The sequence below is a fragment of the Podarcis vaucheri genome (assembly GCF_965113315.1).
Source record: "Podarcis vaucheri genome assembly, chromosome: 1".
Lineage (NCBI taxonomy): Eukaryota > Metazoa > Chordata > Lepidosauria > Squamata > Lacertidae > Podarcis > Podarcis vaucheri.
The window spans coordinates 117087278-117111618 of record NC_138759.1 but is presented as its reverse complement, the minus strand read 5'-3'; the positions used below and the strand labels follow the sequence as shown (position 1 = coordinate 117111618).

Genomic DNA, 24341 nt, shown 5'->3' with positions numbered 1-24341 from the left:
CCTCCCGTGTGGTTGTGTGTCGGCTTGTGTCAGCCATAGGCAGCTGAAGCCAATCTTGCTAGGCCTTCAGCCCAGGCCCAATTGAAAATATGGCAGCTACTAAAATTAGTCGCTGACTAGAGCACTAGAGTATATGAAGTACTGATACCAACCACAATGACAAGGCACAAGTAATTCAAAAGCTCTTCTAAGGGTCAGCTTCACGCCCTATAACTATAGCCCTTTTCAGACATTCATCTCTACTTGGTTTTAAATCTCCACACAGAAGGAATAGCAGAATATATGTGTGTGAGAAAGATGGAATTTAAAAACCTGTAGTCTAGTAAGCGGGTTGTTTTATTTTTTTTGCATTCCCAGTGATTTACAAATAAATTACTTTCATCTATAATGAACAGTCATCATTAACCACATGGTTTATTACAGAATGGCTACAGTGTAACATATGATTTATTGTCAAACCATGAATTGTGGGTGTTGTCTGAATGAATATGCATTACGTCTAGAAACTGAAGTTTCATTTTTGTTTGCTGCTTTTTCAACAAATCAATACTTTTGAAAGATAAGGAGAGGGATGTGTCTTCCCAGGTGTTGCTTATATGCACATATTCACATTCTGATGTGTTCACAAAATGTAAGAGGCGGGGAATAAATGAACTTTACACTTACATTTTCAAGCAAAATATTTATTTCTTATGGACAAGTTACATTTGTTAAGTTTTAGTTCTTGCTATGCGGTTGGATATAATATAATCATAATGGGTTATATAGACAGATTTCACTTCTGTGCTTTTGCTCTGAGGAGGAAATGTGTGAGAAGCTAAAGAAAGCAAACAAGAACATAGTCCACAACTTTTGTGACAGATGAGCAAAACTCTTTACTCTGGGCTAAGACAGAAGAAGTCATAAACAAACCCAAAGGTGCAGGGCCTCTCCAATACATCCCATCTCACACCTAAAAATCAGAGAGCTCAGTTGATGTGCTCTTTTGAGTGGCAATTTCCAATATCTCTAACCTCCTTAAAACTGAAAACATGGGATCATATATTGTGGCACATTTTCTTATTGGAGAAACGCACACAAAACTGAAAATTGCCACGGGGGAAAAGTATACAGAATAGGTTTGCACCTTTTTGAGTTAAAGCAAGTTAGTCAGCGTGGTCATCCCCTGCCTTCCCCTTATTCTCATTTGTAGTTTCAGTAATAACTTTTAGGTAGGGAGGGAGCAACATGGCAGCCTGGAAGCTGCATGGAAGATGCTAGACTATTGCCACCAGCCTGCTCAACTCCTTCAAACTGATTATGCAACAGTGTATGATTTATTTGTAACCATCTTTGTCCTTGCTTTATATTTTGTAACTTGTTTCGTACTTATTTACTTTTACACTGAATTATTTTCTTTAAAATCATCTCTCTATATAATATATAACAAACATGGTCTTATCATATATTACCATGTGATAAGGGTAAAGGTAAAGGGACCCCTGACCATTAGGTCCAGTCGTGACCGGCTCATCTCGCTCCATAGGCCGAGGGAGCCGGCGTACAGCTTCCAGGTCATGTGGCCAGCATGACTAAGCTGCTTCTGGCGAACCAGAGCAGCACACGGAAATGCTGTTTACCTTCCCGCCGGAGCGGTCCCTATTTATCTACTTGCACTTTGACGTGCTTTCGAACTGCTAGGTTGGCAGGAGCAGGGACCGAGCAACGGGAGCTCACCCCGTCACGGGGATTTGAACCACCGACCTTCTGATCGGCAAATCCTAGGCTCTGTGGTTTAACCCACAGCGCCACCCGCACCCCTGTGATAAGGGTAACAGCCTTCAAATTGTGAAGCTTCAAATTGCGTACACCCGCATGATGAAGTCATCCCAGTCATATACAGCCACATTCAAGCAAGGATCTGATACTATCGTGTTGTGAATTTCACCACCCTGGCAGCCAGTGACAGGGGTGAGGAAACTCCCAACATAATGATGAGTGCATTATAAAGTAAAGGGGGGAGAACTCATTATAGAGGTGCCATTTTGTGTGTGTGTGTGTCACTCATGTGTGTTTCATTCTGAGCATCATTGACATTTCTTTTAAAAAGCTCAATATAAAGAGCAAGATAGGGACTCCGTTGTCAGAGAGATGCTTTGAGTTAATTGCTCTGATGTGCCAGTCTGGCGTGTTTGGAATAATAGTGGGCAAGCCAGCTTTCATTTTGATATAGCTTCCAAGTCTGGCTGCAATGCTAACTGTCCACTCAAAACAAAAGTAAAGCACTTTTTCACCCCATTTGACTTTTTCCTATGAAAATTGGGTGGAGAAATAAAATTTATCTTTGTACACCAGACTAGTTTCTACACACCCTCACACATCCCTCTCTATCCTCCACTCAGGTAACTAAGAGGCCAGATCAGAGTTCAAGGACATATTCCAGCTAGGCAAAAACACTTGAGGAGGATGTGGAGCAAGACTGGGGGGGGGGCGGTTCCAAGGACCTGGAGGGCCACATTTATCTTGTAATTTTATGCTGTGAGCTGCTCTCAGATCTATGGCTGAAGGGCAACATAGAAATTTAGTTAATAAAATAAACGTTTGTCCCCAAGGCCTGAGGATCCCCACCCCTGTTGTAAGGGATACTGCTTGTGTACCTTTGGAGTGCAGACGGTTTCACTAGTGGTCTGAAAACACTGCTGTCCCAGGAAAACTACCAACCCAATTTCCTCTCTGCTATGAAACTGCCTTTAAAGTTGATGGATGAACACAGTAAGCCTGCAGCTTTAAACACATTTAACTTGTGTGCATTCAGCTTTACGCATATGACAAAAAAATTAAAAAGGGGAGCATGGTTCGGGTCGGGGGGGGGGGCGGGAATGACTTTGCCAATCCTGCCAGCCATTGAACCCAATTGGTTTTGACCAAACACAATTTGGGCTTTGAGTTTGATCCCTGGAACTTAATCACTGCATAAGTTGTGGACTTACTGTAGACAATAATATGATTATGTAGTGCAACTCCAACCTGAACCTTTTGGAAAGAGAAAGTAATAAATTAAAAAACTTTGAATATGCCCTCACTGGGCCCAAAGGAAGGTTCACAGGAGCTGATGATGATTAAAAGTTATTTACAATCACGTAAAATAAAGCTTCTGGGTATACTGAACACAAGAGATGACCACGCAACCTGTGCCACCTGCTGTGTGATAATTCTAAAACCATTTTGGGAAACATTATGAAGAGCTTGCTGGGGAGGCCATTTCTGAATATCCTTGTGATTCTGAAACTAACATCTTGTACTGTATTTCTCCATTAATGTTTGTTGCTTGAATGACTCAGGCTACATCTTCCAACTCTTCTGCTTGCAGTCTTGATGGAACTTTGGGGTGGTGATTAAAGGACAGCTGTATGGTTTTTCTGTAGTCAAAAGAAGGAAGTCCAGTTTTCTAGTGCAACCAGGATAGCTGCAGATCACAACCAACCATTACCACCAGGGCTTAAGTTGTTTCCAGGCTCACTAGAGTTCAACCACTCTCTGAACAACAGGGCTGTGGTTCTGGAATGCATGAAGTCATATTTAAAAGTGCCACCACTGGGCAACTTCAGTCTGTCTCCACATTCTTGGATTAAAGAGGAGGTTTTTCAGGACACATGGCATAGTTCGCAGGCAGGTTTAAGCCCTGACACCACTATTTTTAGACACTAAGTGCTGATTATCACTTCCTCTATGTGGGGCATTCCTGCCATGCGCCATACAAAGAAAAAACTACGCCAAACTTTATCAGCTAGTATTATTGGTGCTTCATGAATGTTAATAATCACCAAATAGCCACTTCTCCAAAGTGCTGTGAAAGTACGTGGTAAACCATTTCAAACTGCTGGTGGGAGAATCACATGACTAGATTTTCACAAATGCTAAGTTAGCTGGCTGCCTTAGTGAAAAGTTTTGAGTTGGTCAGAGGCAAAATCTGAAACAATGCTTGAAAACCCACATGTTCTTATTGACCAGAAACCCGATTCATTAAATGACACCAACACAATTCTCAGTGTTTCTCCCTGCTGCCAGAGGGGGTCAAAGGCTATATGTATCCCCGTTGCCCATCTTGATTTCTGAGATAACCTTAGTGTGCACACACACATTCAGAAATTTTGTTAGGAAATAATTGTTGGGATCTGAAGAGGGCTGAGGCACTTATGTGCAAGCCCATGAGGGAACGGCTGGTTTCCCTTTTCACCTACAGTACTTTGCTCCAGTACTTAAAAGGGACCCTCTGCCTTTAGGTGTAGCTTTTCAAGGGGACGTGTTAGTGTGCGTGGAATAGTTTGGGACAACTGGGGTGCGCACAGCACGCAAGACACTGCACACACCCCTTTGGCTCCTTTTTGTGTGGCATTTCCTTTGATTGTTCAAAATGGTACAGTGCTAAAAGGAGAGAGCGGTATGAAATCTCTGTAAATGAAATGCTCAAACAGCTGCCGCAGGACTTGACAAGGTAAGAAAACATAAATTGAAGTTACCTCACGGAACAGTTTTTAGTTTGCCTTTGACCTCTCAAGCAACGCGAATCCTGACCTTGCAATGCTTCAGGTGCATCAGCCTTCACTTTTCCTGATGAATAGCAGCTCTCCTGCTTTGATTTAGTCTCAGTTGCACTAGGAACATTTTTATTCTGCTCTGAAACAAAATGGGGATGTCAAGCCAGAGTTGGGAGCAAGGTCTTCATTTATTATACTAACGTGACCCAATAATGTGTGCCAAGTTACCTATTACTCTTACGAAAGCTGAGCAAGAGGCCTCCCCGACTTCATTAGTGGCAATGCAGAGATATTTCCCAGAGTCAGCAAGGACCGCGTTTCTTTTTAAAAGGTAATAGGTGTCCCCTAATTTCTCAGTCTGCAAAACAATGAAATACAGATAGAGGGAGATTAGCTGTGTGAAGCCAGACATGTGGTGTTCTTCCCAAAGGAGCATTTACAAAACACTGTGACATACACTCGTTCCTCTGGCTGTCACCCTGATGCCATCTTTTGTCCAAATGACATTTGGCCTCGGTCTTCCAGATATTGTACAGTGCAGGTTTAAATCATCTCCTTCTTGAAGAGTAGCATGTCTAAATTTTTTAATGAAGCTTGGCTGCACTCCTTGTACTAGGAAAAGAAAAGAAGAAAAGGGGTATATTGCTTTTTTAAAAAAGGCAAAATGCTGCTGCTGTTGAGATTGAAGTACCAGTAAATGACTTCCCACAGCAAAGATTCCTTAATGGTTGAATTAGCTCCCTTTGGGTATCGCGATATACAGTAGTACCTCTGGTTGTGAACTTAATTCGTTCCGGAGGTCCATTCTTAACCTGAGGTACCACTTTAGCTAATGGGGCCTTTTGCTGCCGCTACGCCACCGTGGCGCCATTTCTGTTCTCATCCTGAGGTAAAGTTCTTAACCTGAGGTACTACTTCCGGGTTAATGGAGTCTGTAACGCAAAGTGTTTGTAACCTGAGGTGTTTGTACCCCAAGGTACCACTGTAGTGAGCATGAGAGAAAGTTTTCATACTGTGTACAGGATGCAAATTGTTGGAGGCAAGTAAGCATATTTGGGTGGTGGGTAGGAAGGATGTTAATAACCAGCAACACTTGGTATAGCAACTGTGATCTGCCATGTGGTTGGGGACGTGCAAGAAAAATGAAAAATGAATGAAGTGGGGACAGGCAGGGAGGAGAGAAATCCCTTCTGTGCTATTCCCCTGCTAACCAACTCCTGCATTTGATCTCTTAACGTGTTTAGAAGACACACCAGGAAAATTCAGCCCCCTTTTTGCTGCCTTCCTGCAGTGCTGTGTCTACAGGCAATGAGGCTATGGAGAAATAAAATGCCCTCTGCTTGATGATTTATGGCATGATAAAAAAAATAAATAATCTGTATCCTTTAGTTACCTAAGCTATGTATTCCTTCTGTATCATTTGGATCATTTGGGATGACAAACGGCCGAGTGCAAGGGGGCAGAGGCCTCAAAAGAGATCAGCGTCAAAGCTTTGCTAGTAGCTTGAAGCAGACTGGCAGAAACAGAATGTAGGGTTGAAAGAGGAAAGCTTCATGTGTTGCGCAACATAGAATGATGGCTGTCAATCACCCCTATGCAGGGTGCCAACTTGAATAAAACATTGTGGGCGGCCCAGGGAAGCCCCACCTCGCATAATCGATCATGTGACATGGTGCACACACACCATTTGAATGGCAATGCCCATCACCTTTGCGGGGGCCCAGCCCCTCAAAATATTTTATTGTGGGGGCTAATTGGGTCCTATGCCACTATGTTTGTACGTGGCATGTAAAATTATTGTTTGAATGATATATTATTATTAGGCGGACATTATTAGGCAGAATATTTGCTGTATTGTTTTCAGTGTGCTGCTATAATAATAATAATAAATGATTTATTATTTATACCCCACCCGTTTGGCTGGGTTGCCCAAGCCACTCTGGGCAGGTTCAAACACACATAAAAGCATAATATAACATCAAATATTTTTTTAAAAATTCCCGATACAAGGTTGCCTTCTGGTGTCTTCTAAAAGTTGTGTAGTTCTTTATCCCCTTGACACCTGATGGGAGAGCATTCCACAGGGCGGGCGCCACTACTAAGAAGGCCCTCTGCCTGGTTCCCTGTAACTTGGCTTCTCGCAGTGAAGGAACCACCAGAAGGCCCTGAGAGCTGGACCTCAGTGTCCGGGCTGAACGATGGGGGTGGAGACGCTCCTTCAGGTATACATTTTAAGCTATCCTATCCGGACAAGTAATTTTACAATATGATGATATATATCCGGATATCACTTACATACTGACACATTCTCATGTCAATGTGTTTTAAAAGTTTTATTTCATTGGCATGTTTTACTGTACAGTTGAACCTCGGTTTTCAAACATAACACATTCCGGAAGACTGTTTGACTTCCAAGGCGCGTTCGAAAACGGAAGCATTTACTTCCGGGTTTTCGGCGTTCGGGTTCCGAAACGTTCGTCAATGGAGACATTCGAGAACCGAGGTTCCACTGTATATGGTTTCATGTTCACCACTTTGAGGATTTTGTTAAGAGGCTTATAAATAGTGTTTAGAAAATCATATTATGAGAACCTAGCCTTGTACTGCGGTTCTCCAGTTGCTGTGGGTTTAAGACTGTAAACCCATCTGCTACTCACGGCCTGTTTGCCCGCCGGCAACTTCGTGAGGGAGAACACACCTAGAGACTCCATTGAGCTCCATTGATCCAACTTCCTAGTTGGGTGGGGGTACAGCTGGGAAATAGTTATCCGTTATTCGCTCATGCCACTTTAACACATATCTGGATTTCAAAGTTGTCCGAAGAAAGAGCAACTCTGACTTGCTGGCAGTAATCCAGTAAGACTGACTGCAAAACAGGTGGCTGCTCACTATGGGGTCTAGTATGCCGAAGTAGTTTCAAACTGCACAAATCTGCCTAGTCGCACTTGTTGATAATACAAATTCAGGCAGTGGGTAGGATCCAAAGAACCAGATTCCTAGTTCTGGCACACTTGAGATTTTTCTGTCAGCCATGCTCTATACTACATGCCTAAGAGCTTTTAAAATGAAGAGAATTTCGAAAGTAGTTTGTGATATGCCACGATGATCAGCCGTTCAAAGTGGGAGGCTAAGTCACAAAATCCCATTGGCCACACACCAGTCCCCGAAAGCTTTTAAAGTAGCAATTTGCATTCCCCAAAATGTCTTTGCACTTGTTTACACACATGGGCATTATACAGAGTAATCATCATGTGCCAGAAAGCATAATGTGATAAGCATTCCAGGGGGGGCAAGGAAGAAAGGAGCCTGCTTTCATTTTTTAAAATTGAATTTGCCACAGCTTATTTAATTTCTTAAATTGATTTGGTCTTTGAGGGACTCGCTGTTAGTGTTAGTGGTCCCCTGTGGCTCAGACGCATGGCTTGTATGAACCAGGGACCACCTTAATGCTGCCAAAACTATGTCACAAGAAGAAATCAGCATAGGGTTCAAAGGAGCCCCTCTTACATCCCCCCTTTGGCAGTGCTTAACATGGACTAAACAACAACAACAACATGGAAGCTTGCTTCCCATAAAGCTCTGCACCCACAAGTTCATAAAATCATAGAGATGTAGAGTTGGAAAGAGACCCTGAGGGTCATCATTCTAATCTAGCACCCTGCAATGCAGGAATCTCAATCTCCACAGCAGATGGCCATTCAACCTTTACTTAGAAACCAAGAAAGGAGAGTCCACCACATTCCAAGGGAGTTGAACAGCTCTTACCTTCAGAAAGCTCTTCCTCATGTTAAGTTGGAATCTCGTTTATTGTAGCTTGAAGCCACTGGTTCGAGTCCTACCCTCCGGAGCAAGAGAAAACAAGCTTGCTCCATCCTCCATGTGGCAGCCCTTTATATATTTGAAGATGTCTATAATATCTCCTCTCAGTCTCCTCTTTTCCAGGCTAAACACACCCAATTCCCTCAACTATTCCTCACGCAATTCCAGAGACTCAGCTACATTAGTAAAAAAATAGTGTTTTGAATGCGTTATAAACATACAACACCGGGTGGCGCTGGGGAGTATTAAAAATGATATGTGATTTTCCACAGCAGTTTTGTTGTTGTTGTTATGACGATTTAATTTCTGACTTATTTATAGCATCCCCACCCCCGGTGTGTAGATCCACCTGGTGTAGTCTGACCAAGGCAAAAAATAGTGGTACTGTGATTTCCCTTGATCAAGACACTATACTTCTGTTTATGCAGCCTAGAATAGCATTTGAATCTGGCTTCTTTAATACCACCTAACTTCAAGTTTCCAAAGATTTACTGGACCATATTTTCATCTAGATAGCCTGTTTAAGGTGTAAAATTTGAAAAATATCATTTACCCTGGACTAAGCAGTAGCACACAGGAGGTTCTCCAGGCTAAGAAACAGGGCAACACGCTTAGAGCCATGTTAGGAAGTTGAGACAGCTTCATAATTTGGAATATTATTTCAGAAAAACACAGAAGCTATGGTTTTTCTACCCCCCTCCCCGAAGCTTGGTAACACATCCATTTTAATAAAATAGATTTTGCTGGTTACAGAGGCTCGGCTGGGATGTTATTTTTGCTTGGTAGTATGTAACTATGTAACTGAATAGCTATATAACTAAACTCCGTGGTTGAGCAGGGAATTACAGGGACTTTTTAAAAAACTTACCAGCCTCATTGCCCTGAATCAAGCCTTATAATAAGTATATTTCAAACATGTATTACAGTCACATCTCTGCCCAGGCTGCAAGAACACAGCTCTTGGCTTTCACTTTAAAAATTGCTGGCCACTCTTATTCTATTGCATAGTGTTTGTACAGGGTTTTTGCGTCAGTGTCTCGCGGGTAGGCCCTTTATTTATATAGTTATTTGTTTTTATTGGCATTGTGAGAGAGTGGAGAGTCCATAGCTTGGTTGGTTTCAGTATGGCCTGTTTGTATGTGTGCATGGGGTTGTGGTGTGTGTGTGTGTTGTGTCAGATTAGCCACATGCAGCGCCAGATTTACGTATAAACTAAACAAGCTATAGCTTAGGGCTCCACTGTTTTGGGCCCCCCCCAAAAAAAAAAAAATTAAAGGAAAAAAATGGATGCACATTTCCAAAATATAAGATAAAAAACAAATAAAATAAAACCTACATGCAGCAACAGTGTTTTGTGTTGTGTAGACTCCTATGATGTAAGTAATGGGCCCCGCCTGCTAGCTTGCCCCCTAAAATATCACTGGTTTGCTCATTTCTATATTTAGGGTGCCTACATTCTGCATGGACTGGTTGTATTGGCAACATGTGCAAATGACTTTAGATAACTATTAGGTCCATAAATTACCATATATCATATATTCAACACACAAAAACTGCAACAATTTGTTGTTGACAAAGGACAGCTGGACATATAAAGGGCCCCGTTACCTTCAGTAGCTTAGAGCCTCATCAAACCTAAATCTGGCCCTGGCCATATGAATTGAAAGTGGAGACGCTATAGGTATTTTTCCTTGTTTGTTTTTGTATCACAAAAAATAAAAACTTTTTTAAAATTGCTGGCTGCAGAGATGGAAATCAGGCAGGTGCAGCCTTGGCAGAACTGGGTGGATTGTAGGGCAAGGATGGTGAACCTGTGGCTATTGTCCAAATTTCACTGGACTACATTTCCCCTCATCCCCAACCATCCCCAACTAGAAGGGACTTATGGGAGTTGGAGTTCAGTAACGTTTGGAGGGCCACAGGTTCACACCTTCTGTAGAGATGTGAAGGAAAGAGCCAAGGCAGATTATTATGTGCCGGGAGAGAACTCAAGCAAATTAGAGTTCACTGACTTTCTCAGCTACCAATAAACCCCTTTCAGTTGTACAGAACTCTTTTTATGGAGCTCCTTCCCCAAAAAGGTTTGTATGGCACCATCCTTGTTTGCTATTCCATGCCAGATGAAAATTCTATTTATCCAGGGCATCCAAACGCTATAGATATTTTATGACAGAAAACCTAGTGAAGGTTTTGTTTGTACTGCTATTAATTTTTGTGATTATTTGCTTGGCTTTATTGCTTTGTTGCTTGTTTTAATTTTTGTTGATTTTAAGGGTTTTAATGTCGCCTGCTCTGGGATTCCTGCTGAGTGAGGTAAAAAGATCTAAAAGAAATAAACAAGCCTGATAGAACACAGTTTTACCACATTTGATTGGCAAGCCTGTACATGACTGTCATAGTTCATGGGATCATTAGGAAGAGATGCCCATGAGCATGAAAAAAAGAGAATATGTTGTATCCTGCCTGCTTGTTAATTGCTTTTATTTTCCACCACAACTCCTTTATCTTCAGAGTATCTGTTAGGCAGTGCCTCTACATCATCAAAATGTGTCCTTTATTTTATTGAATTGGAACGTTTCCTGGGATACCAGGAAACATATACCAACTCGCCATTGCACCTATCACAGCTCTGCTTCTTATACTCCTGGCCAGGTTCCTGGTTATTTATATTGCTTCATACCAGGAAATCCTGACGGCTAATTCTGTCCTGCAGGGAAGGAATAGGCTCCATCTTCTTTCTGAGCTGAGGAGGGATTTTAAAGAAGCCCAGTAAAGTGAAGCATCCCTGGAGGATTTCATTGGAAAAACAAGAATTTGTCTCATGCCAAACCACCAGGTCCACCTATCTCTCAGTACTGCATACCCTCTAACATTTATCTAATGAAAATTGGGACATCCTATTCCATACCTTCCAACATTTTTCTGATGAAAACAGGGACATCCTAAGGAAAAAATGGGAGATTCTGGGATCAAATCTAAAACTGGAACGGCTTCTGTGAATCCAGGGCTGTCCCTGGAAAATAGGGACACTTGGAGGATCTGGATTGTTTACTTTGACTAGCAATGGCTCTCCAGAGTTTCAGGTGAGGATCTTTCCCAGTCCAACCTGGAAATGCAAGGGATTAAGCTTGGGGGTCTTGTACCCCACAAAACACCACTGTTGCCCAAAGCATTTTCCCACAGCAGAAACCTAGAATGCGCACCCACCATACCTCTGAAGCACATTCAAAGCATATTTCCCTCCCTCAAAGATTTCTGGACCCTGTAGTTCCTTAAGGGTTGCTGGGAATTGTAACTTTGTGAGGAGTAAGCTACAGTGCCCAGAGTTCTTTGAGAGAAGGCGTGTAGGCAGCCCCAGTTGGGTTAATGTCTTAGACCAAGAGTGGGGGAACTTTTCAGCCTGAAGGGATAAGGCCTTGTCTCCACGAGCTCTGCAGGCCAAGCTTGACAGCTGAGTGCTGTCTATGGCAGATCCATTCCTTGATCTAGACCAGGATTCCAGAATGTTCTGGGCTAAGTAAGCCTTGACTAGTCCACCTCAGGGCCTACAGAGTATTGTTATGAGTTTTTGGGTACCAGACTCCCTTAATTTCCTGGGTGCAGTAAGGGTTCGAATTTAATCAGGGCATACTGTATGTTAAAATATAAGCCCAGGGCAGTTTTCTGACCAAAAAATAGCCTGGGGTAATAGGAGGACAAAATACAAGTGATGAGCCATTAGGACAGCCAAATAGAGGGGGCTTGGTGCCCGATGGCAAACGGGAGGGGTCTCCCTCAGCTCTTTACTTTAAACTCTCCTTTTAAGAGTTGAATTAGCTGTGACATGATCTAAGGGGGAAAGGTGGCAGGCTGTTAAAGTCGCAAAGCTAGAGAGAGGGTCAGAGCAGAATATGTGGTGATTGTTTAGAATCCAAAGCTGTGACTATGGAAGAAGTAAGACCCTCTTGCTGTGTTAATCCTGTGAACCCCTCCACTGTAGTCTCGGGTTGCATATATGCGTAATTAAACCATGTATCTTAAAGACACTACAGTCTCTGCTGTGCCTCATTTCCGAAAGGAAGCACAGAGCCTGGAACCCCTGGAATCTCTCACCGCTTGGGGTGGCATGCAACAGTATCCTGGAAGGGAGAAAACCAGTCTGTAGTAACTGTGGGCACAAACAAGGACTCTAAAATTAACCTCTATGTCTAACAAGCATTGCCTCAGTCCGGGTTCTTATTTCTAAGACTCCCAGGCCTCTTGAGCAAAACAGGTGCACTCACTCCTCAGTCACCAGGCCTCTGAAGCGTGTTTCTGAATGACTTCAATTGAAACCACTTGGAAACACACTTCAGAGTAAAGGCCATGTCTTAGCCTACCTGTCATTATATTAGGGGTGGGTCAGGTGGGTGTGGTTTGGGGTTTCCAAATGGAATATTTTGCATTTTCAATGCCGTGGGTATTTAAGTGTCATACTGTCAGAATCTCATTAGTCCTATTTAACCTGCTCATATTAATAGGAGTCCTTTTTGTGCTGTTAGGGCCTGTTGTTTAGGCCCTGTTCACTAGGCTTGAAGGGAGGTGGTGTCAGGGGTGCCAATGTGAATAAAATATGGGGGGGCAGGTCAGCTCCACCATACATGATCAATCACATGACACGGTGCCTGCACACCATTTGAATGGCAATGCCCATCAACTTTGCCCCCACTGGCCCCCTTAAATATTTTATGGGGGGCTAGGACCCCTCGGCCTCTTGGAGTTGGCTCCTATGGTTGTGTGGTGTAGTCAGAATGTTGGGCTTGGATCCGAGAGACCAGGTTCAAATCCCTGCTTATAACTGAAGCTCACTGGATGACATTGGGCCAACCACAGTCTCTCAACCTGACCTACCTCGCAGGATGTTGTGAGGATAAAACTGGGAGGGAGACAACCATGTTTGCCAGCTTGAGCTCCTTGGAGGAAAGATGAGATCTAAATGGAATAGTACATATTTTATTTTTTATTTTACTGGAAGTTCCCTTGGGTCGCCAATAATTTCAACCGGTAAAGCTTTTCCCAGCATAGAGATCCAGTGTTATGGTTTGGGGCTGGTTTCTTTCGCAATTTGTTTGTGGCCGTTTGTTCATGCATTTTAGAAAGAGCTTAAGTCACAATTATGAATGAAAGCAGAGTTGAGTTGTCACACTACCCTTCCAGACAGCATTTAACTTCAAGACATTTTGTGCCATGTAACTGCTGTGCGACAGGCAAAAGTTAAACAGGTGTCGCTTTCCTAGCCAAGCCATGAACGTACAAAGCGAAAGCAGCACCTGTCTGGCAGCTGCGAAAGACCTCTGAACTCTTGCTGGTGGAAAGGAGAGAGAAATGGGTGGACTCTAACTCCAACACTCTGTTTATAAAAGCTTGAGTACAAATATTGACTCTTTAACTTCACAAACTTTCTCAAAATAATTTAGACACACTATGCAAATAGCCTTACGGAAAAGGAGCTCCCCACAGAAGGATGTTCGTCCCCATTACTTTGTAGGGAAAAGAGTTTCTGTTATGTACCAGGAAAGGAGTCTCCAATCAATGAAGCATCTAATAATAGATCTGCATAGCCATATGCAGGCCTGCAACAGCATTGGCAGAAAGATGGATGGAAGCACATTTTATGTAGGGGCAGATCTGAATGCAAGACAAAGGAAGGGAGAGTAACATTGCCGCAAGTAAACTCCAGTTCCGCTTCTATGAAACACCACCTCCTCTCTCTCTTCACATAGCCAAGAAATAACTGAAGGAGTGAGAACTTTTTGCTCTTTGCACTTAGAGCCAGTTCACATATGAATGCACATCGCTTGCACCAGATGTGTGAACTGACTCCACTGAAAAGGATTGCATTTCAGGAGAGGCATGATATGAAATACATGTGTTGTGTTAGAACTGTGATGGTTCACTCACATGCGCTCGTCTTCGACTGCTGATGCAGCTATCGTCAACGCATGTGTGAAGCAGCTGTGTTATCTGAGACAGCATGTGAAACTATTGACAGCAATTTTTGGAACACAACTTTTCCCCTACTTTGTTACCACCTGTGCAGTATTCTGAAAGGAGCTACAAGGAGAATTTTGTTGCAGTGTGATTCATGTATAAGGGTGGATGTAAAGGAAGATCCATTGACCTTGAAATGTGAAGTGGCAGTTATGGCCTCCTCCTGAATTTCCCACCCACCAATCAACCAATCGTGGGTGAGCCCAGGGACAGAGCTTCAGGCGGCGGAACTGACGGGGACTCCATCAGGAGTCTTCACTCAGGCCCTTTCCCTCAAGATATATTCAGGTCCACCTCCAAATTCTGTTGCCAGTCAAGAGTTTTATCTCCCACCCTTGTTAGCGTGGTTTGCTGTATGACCTTGCTATGGAAGTTTCAGCCGCTGTATTCAGGGCCAGGGAGGAATTTCTCCTGCAAACAGATTGGGCCTGCCTACCTCACAGCAATCATCACAACTTTTGTTGACTAAGGCATTGGATAGGATCCTGAGTCAACAGCGGAGGAGAGGGTTATAAAAGTCTCTGCCTTCCCTCTCCAAGGAAATGGGGTATCCCTTTAAAGGAATCCTGGGGGAGGTGCTTCTGTTTGTAGACCCAGACAGGGGCTGAGGACCACAACATTCAACAAATTGGTGGTCCCGAGGAGTTGCTTCTATTTGATGCATGTTATAGGGCAACCCTATCCCAGGAACCGACCCCCAATCAGGAGACTGGATGATTCAGGATACCCAGGACCTAAGCCTAAGCCTACTTACATCTGTAATCAATAAAAGTTGTGGCGTGTTTTGATCCAAGAACATTGTACTGTGGTAATTCTGCTATGCATCCCTGCTGCCTTGGCTTCTTGGAGGCAGCCTTACTGCGCCTGTGCCCACAAGTGTAGCACATCATCTGCCCAATATATTCTGTTCATAGAACGATGATAAGTTGTCGTCTTGGATCAACTGGCCTCCCTCCCCTGCTTTCTTTGCCTCAAGGACGGGGCTGCCTAGAAGACTGATCTCCTTTCAGTTTTACATGTCTCTAATAAATCTGCAGCCAGTTGGCTAAAACTCCTCTTCCCTCCATCTTCCTACCCCCTCCCTCCCTGCCATTTGTAACAGATATTCTTTCCACAGCACACTGTGCACTTGAAGATTTATTTTCATATTGTAATTTTCTTTTAAGAGATTGGATTTCTTTAAAAAAATTAATTTCCCTCAAAGCAGTCATTATAAGAAAGAAGAAAGTTATTCTCCAAGAAAAAAAGTTACACTAATATTTATCAACCATTTTTTAAACCACATAGATACCATATATGTATGTCTCCTCTTCCTAGGAAACGGAAGGAATTAACGATGATCAACTTGTCATTTGAATTTGGTGAAAATGTACAAGTGAACTCTCCCTTTAAATAGCATCATTTTCCCCCTTACCTTTGTCAAAACTGGTAATATATTATTCAATGAATCAAAGATATTACATCCTTCAAGGCAAGAAATTCTAATAATACAATGTTGCTCTGGCTCCCACATTTAAAAATAAAAGAAATGCAATTCCCAAGTAAATTCCTTCTAAGACTCTTAACTTGCTTTAAAAAGTATTACTCCTTCCTTATTACTTTAGCAAGGGCGTACTCAGTAACATTTTATTTGCTTTATATTTTATCATGTTTTAAACTACACCACGTCACCCACAAACATTTCCCCTCCTTTTAAACATCATTCTCAATTTCTTGTTCTATTTGAAAACATTCAAGAGTGAATTAAAATGATTAATGCATCAACTATTTTCGTATCTTCTCGCTTTGACAAGTTGACATACAATCTGAAATTGGCAAAACCTAGCATTGTGCATTGTCTTAAGTGTCTGAGCTGCAAGTCAGAAAATCCCCTTTTCAAAAGCTTCTACGTGGGCCTTCAGCAAACCACTATTCTTCCAGGCTCACCCAGCACCGCTTGCAACATGGGGATAACAATACAACAGTACCATCCTACCTTGCAGAGCTGTTGCACAGATTGAGGCAATAGGAGTAAAGCCCTTTGAATTATGCTACAAATATTCTAAGTGTATGAAACCTTGGTGCATTTTCATTAAAGTATTCACAGTATGATTATATATTTTTTTAAAAAACAACCAGGAGATAAATTGAAGTGGATGCCTGCAATCGAATTGTAACCCATAAATAATACATTTCTTTTTTATTGTTTGTGTTAGGTCTAAAGCACAAAAAAACCTACTAGGTGTCTTTACAAATCTCTTTCCCACCCCCAAGTAACATTGATATAGTAATGAATGAATAACGACAACCAGTGTAGCTGTGATATTAATATCAGAAGAACTATATTCAGAGTGACTCATAATCAAAGGGGGTGAAAGTGATGTGAGGTGCAGCAAAAGGCGGCCATTTGCTGTCGTCTCCAAGTGTGAAAGTTAAAGTCCCGTGGTGCTGGTGTGCTGCTGTGCTAAGTGAACAGCCAGTACGCAAGTGAAACAACCAAGTAGAGGGCACAGATGATTATCCAGTCTATTCTTTTTATAGGTGGCTTGTTACCTTGCACATGGAGAATGGCACTTGAGGAGACCGTGCCACTAGAATTTTTAGCCCGGACCACATAGAGGCCAGCGTCTGTGTCACACACCTTCTCAATGAACAAAGCATACTTTGTGTCCTTGTGTGAGATTTTTAAGTGCTCATCTCCAGTCACTTTCTGGCCCTTCTTGTACCTGAAGCAGAGAGTCAGTTTTCAAGTCAGGTTAACATGAATGTTTGTCGAAGCAAAACAATCTGTCGCGTCAAACAAGTTCTTACAGATCTATGACAGGAAGTTGGCGGTAAGGGGCAAATCGCTAACATTAGTTCCCTGCCTCCTGGTGTCTTTTATTAAAAAGAGAGGATTGGGTTTGCAACTATTTAGGACAAGTTTTTGTGGTTAAAAAAAGGGGGGAAAGGTTTAATTAGCAGGAAAGAGGTTAAATAAAGCCTGGGATCTTGAAGTATGTGTTCTTAAAGGGGAGCTTCTTGTGACATTTTGTTTGGCTCCATAAAGGCAAAGGCCCTGTTTCATTTATATTTGGGAGCATTTATTTGACCCAAAGGAAACTGTCCTGCTGAATTGACTGGGGTTATTCTGTAAGTGAGAGAAACATCAGAACAGGGGATTATTATTATTTTGTTTTGCTTTTCATTGGGGAACATGCCCCAAAATAAAGTTTGGCAATGTTCTGTGTCTATTTTGTGTTTCTAGAAAACTGTTATTGTCCCAGTGTCATGGATAGGTATGTGCCTCATTCCACGGCTAATACCATCCTGTGACTTTGAGTGGGGAAATAGGCTATGAGAGGGAGAACTGTCACTGCAAAAACACCCAAGAATGGGTGGACATTGATACGTTAAGAAGTAGCTATGCCAAGAATTGTAGGAGGCAATTTATGTAGTCCCAGCAAAATCTATGAATTTCCTATCCCCTCGCTGACCTCTTATTTACCAAGAGCAGCCTATCATTTAAAGTTGACTTGGTGGAGGGGGGCACCGACTGCCCCATCTTTTCCACCACACATTTTTGGGAACCACTCAATAGGAAATGAATAAATGGCACTGCAGATCAGCTAATTACTTCTGCCCCCATTGCCTTCCAACATCTGCTCTTTTGTTTACATATTACCTTAGGTCGATTAGTGTTGTGTATATATAGCAGGCATAGGCAAACTCGGCCCTCCAGACGTTTTGGGACTACAACTCCCATCATCCCTAGCTAACAGGCCAGTGGTCAAGGATGATGGAAGTCGTAGTCCCAAAACATCTGGAGGGCCGAGTCTACCAAAGCCTGATATGTAGTTCAGTGGTATCTCAGGTTAAGAACTTAATTCGTTCCGGAGGTCCGTTCTTAACCTGAAACTGTTCTTAACCTGAGGTACCACTTTAGCTAATGGGGCCTCCCACTGCCGCCGTGTAATTTCTGTTCTCATCCTGAAGCAAAGTTCTTAACCCGAGGTACTATTTCTGGGTTAGCGGAGTCTGTAACCTGAAGCATCTGTAACCTGAGGTATCACTGTATTCCTTTCTTCTTTTTTGGCAAAAAGCATATTTTGTTGCCATCAATATTAGAGCATCATAACATCCGTGATTAGTTCCTATTGTGAAAATTCCCTCCTGGACTTATTTTTAATCATCCTTCTGTTGTAAAAAATTATTTTGTTCAAAAGCTGAACAAGCTGCAGTAACATTTTTTGTATTAAATAAAATGGTCTAAGTATTAAGGTCTGCTGAAAGCTGGCAGCAGGTTTCCCAAAGGAAAGAAGATTAGGGTATTTTAAAAGCAAAAATAATTTAAGAATTGGTTAGTGACAACACAGGGATAGTTTTTAGTTGTTCCATTTGCTTCTCAACTGCATTCTGATAATAATTCTGTTCAACGTGGGTTAGTTTCTGGTTTCAAAGATGTTATATGCACACACAATAAAAATGTTGTCTCTCTATAATTCTGCTTTCTATGTGGAGTGCAGGTAGAGTAAAGTAGCTGCAAGAACATACACTGCCATAAAAGAGGCAAGGAATAAAGGATAGAGGAAAGGAAATAAGTGACAATGTGAGATGATCTTAGAATCAATCTACATTTTACTTAGCTAACTAAATGTGGATTTGCAGCAAAATCTATGTGGGAAAAATGTCTTACTAAGATTCAGCCTGTCCTATCTTACTATGAACCCAAGAAGCTCCATTTAAAGATGAAAACAAGTAGAAATTCCTCTTCTGCACACTCTCTTCCCTCTCTGATTTCATTACCATGAGTCTTTTATTACCTTTTATACTGGATTTCCCCCCCCCCCCCAAAGAAAACTTGTCATCAGCTCTGTATCATTCCAGAGCAAGAATCAGCAAAATAAAAGCTGTTGGCCCATATCCAAGGTAAAATGGAAATGCATTTTCTTTCTTTCTTTCTAAGTTGGCCTGTGGAAGAGTTGCTATGGGTGATCATGGGTTGTGATGTCTGGGACAAACGCGTTGTTGGCTGGATACAGCCGAAGGACCTTTGCATTTGTTGAATCATAGCTTTGGCATGGCTGCATTGGAATATCTTGAGCAAGACAGTGGCCTCAATCCAGAAGATTGAGTGACCAACTCTGAACTTTCACTGGGCTTTGGGGCTGTCCCTCTTACTTTCTTTTAGGAATGTAGCAACTTGAACTTGAAACTCAGGGTGTCTGGAGTACTTATTGTTGAAAACGGGGGAGGGGGGATTAAAAAGCCAAAATCCTCAAGATTGATCACTGCATACTGTGTTGGGGTTCTTTGGCTGGGAGCCTATTAGCCCCAGTTTCTCATCTGGCAAAGTGGCAGTGCCCAGTGTTTTGTAGCAGGTTGTGATGACACAGCCTTCTTGAGCATGCATAAATAGTAATGTGGTTCAGTGAATCCAGGACAAGGTAAATTATTCCCCCAATTTTTCCTCTGCTTTCTGGGTAATATGGACATTGGTCTGTCAATGTAGAGCAATCCACTCATACTCATAAGCTCTTTGAAAAGGAATTTTAATGCACTTTTAGCAACTGGAATGTTTTGTTGGGAAATTGAGATGTTTATCATTTATCTTAAATTTTTTAAAATATTTCGGGTGGGGCATGCTTTAATCACTTTGACATTTGAGAGTTATGGTGGCATCAAGGCCTAACATTGCATGCATATTGTGACTTTTGAATTGGGCTTTGGCTGGAAATGGAATCATGTGGCGCGATCCAAACAAGTAGCTCTGGTTTTCTAATTGGCGCTCGGTTATATGTGACTCTGTGGGGATTTCTCTATTTATATTTAGGTTTTCTCATTGTAAGCTACCCACCAGGTCAGCGTTGGCTCTGGGAATCCTGTTACTTCTACTTCCAAAGTCACCGGAGAGCCTTCCATGACAGTGACATTAGACAGAAGCTTGGAGAAGTTAGGCGTCTGTCCACAAAGGCTGACCATGCTGTTCTTTTCAGATATACTTTTAATCTCTTCTCGGGTGACCATCTGCCTCTGGCAGCTTCTGGTGGTGTCTGATTGAAACAGGAGATCTGAGAATGCGTTGGGTGAAGCATGCAGCCTATCTTGGCTTTTAGTGAAGTTATTTCCGTCATGCAATTGTCCCTGGGCTTCTGCCATGCTTCTGTGGACCTCGTGGCGTTGCAAACGGGTCTCGCACACTTCACTCATCATGCAATAGGCAGGCTCTGCCTTGAGCATGCATGTGAGGGGGCTGGCCTCAGGCATTTCTGGCGGACTGGGAACAAAAGGGGACTCTGCTTTGTGTTTTGAGTGGTAGCTTAGGGTAGAGGAAGAAAATCTCCCTGGCTGATCTGACATGTGTTCCTTTCTGTGACCAGGCGTGTCAGCGTAAGCAACGGAGGTTAAAGGATCGCATTCATCTGTCATTCTTTTGCCGCCAGCATTTATCTGCATTTGCACGCTATAGGAGCTGACATGCAGGCTATGTGAGCTACAGCAAGGTGGCTCTTCGAGCTCTGTTTCAGAATGCAGAAGGTTGGACTCTGGTGTCTCAGAAAGCGGTGGCAGAGAGATATCATCAGGAGATATACACTCATATTCATCTCCAGAGGGCACTTCTTCTGCCAGCAGCTCGGCCTGAAAGCTATCCTCTTTGGCAGAAGACAAGAGGAGATCTGTGTCTTGTGAAACAGAATCCTCACCAGCTGAGCAGACAACTGAAATATCAGCCAATATCATCTCTTCCTAAGAAAAGAGAGAGAAAAGGAGGGAGGGAGAAAGAGAGCGACTGAACAAAGATAATTGAATTATTATTGTTTGTTGTTTCCCTGTTATGTACTGAGTTGAATAGGATTTTCATTCCCCTTCAAATATTTCTACGACATGTTTTATTCTACAGGGGAATTTAATTTCTGAAAACACAATAAATGAGCTATGTGACTGGTAGAATGTAAAAAGTATTCATTTACAATTTAGTTACAGTATGAAATCAAGCTTATTATCATGGGACTTTTCAGTTCTATCAACAGTAATAAATCCTTATAGCAATTCTTTTTAAATAAAGCAGCGTGTCCTGTCCAAAGGGCTTGGGGTGGGTAACAATTACTGGTACCCCTCTCCTTCCCATTTCCACTTCTGTAGTTCTTTCCTAGGAGTGTTCCAGACTTCTGATATCAATCCCACTCCTTTAACTCTCTTACAATTTAGCGATTTCACCCTTAGGCTCAATCAATGCTTGCCATTCTCACAGGTAGTCAATCCCATACCTGTGCTTTAGCCTCTTTCCTCCCCAATCATTTTGTGATTTATTAAAAACAGCTGCAGCTCAGAATTCTCTCCACTACAAATGGAATCAAAGAATCTATACTGCTCATAGTCCTCAACTGGCCGGTGATCTAATGCAGAGCCTGCAAGTTTTTTTTCCAACACAGAAGATGCAGCTGTAACTCAGGCAAGCGTGCCAACTCTAGGTGGGTGGAGGTGCCATCAGCTCCCTCACTATTCCTTAGCAAGGGGGCTCAGCCCCCCTAATATTGAGGGGGCAGAGGAGGCGGAGCCGCCAAGGCCAGTGCAGCGCAGCATCCAAAGCATGTTCATTCTGAGTACGAGAGAGGAGGAGCCTCAGCCATTAAAGCTGTGTGTGGCGCTGTGCAAGGTTTCCATGAGCTGCAAGGCACCCCAATCTTCGCCCCAAGGTGCCACCTCTGACCTCAGCTGTATTCAGTGAGTGAATACTCGCAATTGAACCTAGAAAGAAGGGTGCTTGTCTGTAAGTCATGCTCCTGGTTCTTAGTCATTATAATGAGAGGGTTGAAAAGCACCTGTCAAAAACTTTTCTACTAATAATGGACTTGCGTACACACACGATTTCAGGCAAAATTTCAAATCCATTAGCTGGTGTGACAAAAATATGTTACGAATCGGTGATCCAGATTATAGTATGCTACCCTCAATAATACTAAATCATGCTGTGCTATGTAAAAGACTCTTGAAGAATAAATGCAGGTGGCTTAGATGAGGCAATCGTATTTTTTTCAACAGCACACAGGAAACTGAATTGAGAGTTTCATTGGGGTAGCACTAGGCACTTTTAGAGGACGTTTGTGCCAAGGAGCTAATTATGTAAGCATCAGACAAAAGATGAGTCCAGTCACTAAAGAAAAGGAACACAAGGAAACACTGCTACAAAAGTAATCTATATAGGTAGGTAGGGAATTTTTCTTATTTTTGTTTTCTGAATGCAAGTCATGGTTTTGCTTTGAATAACCTTGGTTTACAAACATTTTAGAACAAAACTGATTACCTTTCTAGTGTTGGCAGAGGCAACAGTGTTCACAGTCTTGGTTGCAACTGGGCTTTCAGCTAATGTGCTCGACTCCATCTATAAGTAAGCCAGTAAACAAATAAAATGAGTGCATTGAACATGGTCACTAAGAAAGCTAAATGGCTCAATATGTAATAAATTGTTTCCCTAAAGATATATTTTCAAGACAAGGGATTATTCCTTCAGCTGAATCCCACAAGATTCTAGATGAGTGTTTGTGTGTCCCAGTTGCATTAGGCAGAGGTCAATCAGTTTGGCAAATGCACTGGCTAAGTATCCACCTTAACCAGCCCGCCTACTAGTTGAACTCACAATTGGGTCGGAAATGGATCAAGTGTGCCGTTCATGCGAATGCCGCATCATGGAAGGGGTGCTATGGCCCCCATGTGGGCTCTTGGACACTACTGCTACTTCCCAGATCCTTTTAACAGGCTACCCTGATGTTAAAGGATGTTAAAGCCACTCAGTGGCTTATCTACCAAAGTCATGACATTTTGTTGTTGTTGTTTAGTCGTTTAGTTGTGTCCAACTCTTCGTGACCCCATGGACCAGAGCACGCCAGGAACTCCTGTCTTCCACTGCCTCCCGCAGTTTGGTCAAACTCATGCTTGTAGCTTCGAGAACACTATCCAACCATCTTGTCCTCTGTCGTCCCCTTCTCCTTGTGCCCTCCATCTTTCCCAACATCAGGGTCTTTTCCAGGGAGTCTTCTCTTCTCCTGAGGTGGCCAAAGTATTGGAGCCTCAGCTTCACGAACTGTCCTTCCAGTGAGCACTCAGGGCTGATTTCCTTCAGAATGGAGAGGTTTGATCTTCTTGCAGTATATGGGTCTCTCAAGAGTCTCCTCCAGCACCATAATTCAAAAGGATCAATTCTTCGGCGATCAGCCTTCTTTATGGTCCAGCTCTCACTTCCATACATTACTACTGGGAAAACCATAGCTTTAACTATACGGACCTTTGTCTCTGCTTTTTAAGTTGCTGGACGTTTTGTTACCTGCCAACAATTCTATAACTATGTCCTCAAACTGTACAGCCTGGATGGTCTGAACTCCATGTCCAGGACCTCCATGTGAGCAAGAGGCTGGGCCTCACTCCCTTTTATGGGGGAAGGTTGTCCCAGTTGTCCCGGTTGTCCCCAGGCCCCTAACCCCACAACACTCACCCAATTGGGCAGTTTAGCATGCCAGCTGGAAAGGCAGGTCTTGCATTCCCCACCCCCAGCTGTGTGAAGTGAACCCTCCAGCTCCCAGCTCCCAGCCTAACATGCTGGGCAGCAAATGGCAGACCCCGCAAGATCACAGCAAGGCAATATTTTGAGCCTGTGTGAATTGCTCCCCTAAAACCAGTTTTCATTGACCTGAGATTAATTCACCCAGAAGTAAGATGGTTAAAAAGGTTTGCAAACCTGTTGTTTTAGCTCATTTGTCTTTTCTTTTAGATTTTCCTTGTTTGTCATCTGTTTCTGTTCTGCTTCTTGCTTGTCCTCAAAATTACCAGAATTTTGTGCTTTCCCCTTTAGTGAGTCTTCCTGTCAAATGGAAAAAGGAGCTATGGTAGCTGAACAAAGCAATAAAAATAGTGACTGACTTTGTCAAACATATCCTATATAGTTATTCTTTTGAGCTTAAATTATGTCAGTAGCTTTTAACACAATAAAATATAATATAATACAATGAAAACCAAAACTACAAGTGAACGGACATAAATTAA

The 24341-nt window shown here is 42.6% G+C and overlaps 2 protein-coding genes across 5 annotated transcripts in view; both read right to left on the bottom strand.

The window, feature by feature from the left end:
* Positions 1-1489: 1489 nt before the first annotated feature.
* LOC309528314 (fibroblast growth factor receptor-like 1) lies at positions 1490-7238 on the bottom strand (the record flags this gene model as incomplete). The annotated part of the gene is made up of 5 exons (XM_082215716.1): positions 1490-3398; positions 4500-4656; positions 4746-4875; positions 4975-5129; positions 7175-7238. The coding sequence occupies 5 exons, from the start codon at positions 7236-7238 to the stop codon at positions 3317-3319; spliced, it is 588 nt and encodes a 195-aa protein (XP_082071842.1). The 3' UTR covers positions 1490-3316.
* Positions 7239-15466: 8228 nt separating this feature from the next.
* CCDC141 (coiled-coil domain containing 141) overlaps positions 15467-24341 on the bottom strand; it is a 97134-nt gene continuing 88259 nt past the window's right edge. For 2 of the 4 annotated variants that reach the window (XM_082200747.1, XM_082200748.1), the window contains exons 22-25: positions 24037-24159; positions 22609-22686; positions 20161-21050; positions 15467-17050 (exon numbers count right to left, since the gene is read on the bottom strand). In XM_082200747.1, the coding sequence (XP_082056873.1) occupies positions 16789-17050; positions 20161-21050; positions 22609-22686; positions 24037-24159 (1353 nt within the window). In that variant the 3' untranslated portion in view covers positions 15467-16788. The remainder of the gene's footprint in view (positions 17051-20160; positions 21051-22608; positions 22687-24036; positions 24160-24341) is intronic. The other 2 variants (XM_082200749.1, XM_082200750.1) reach the window with 2 other exon arrangements.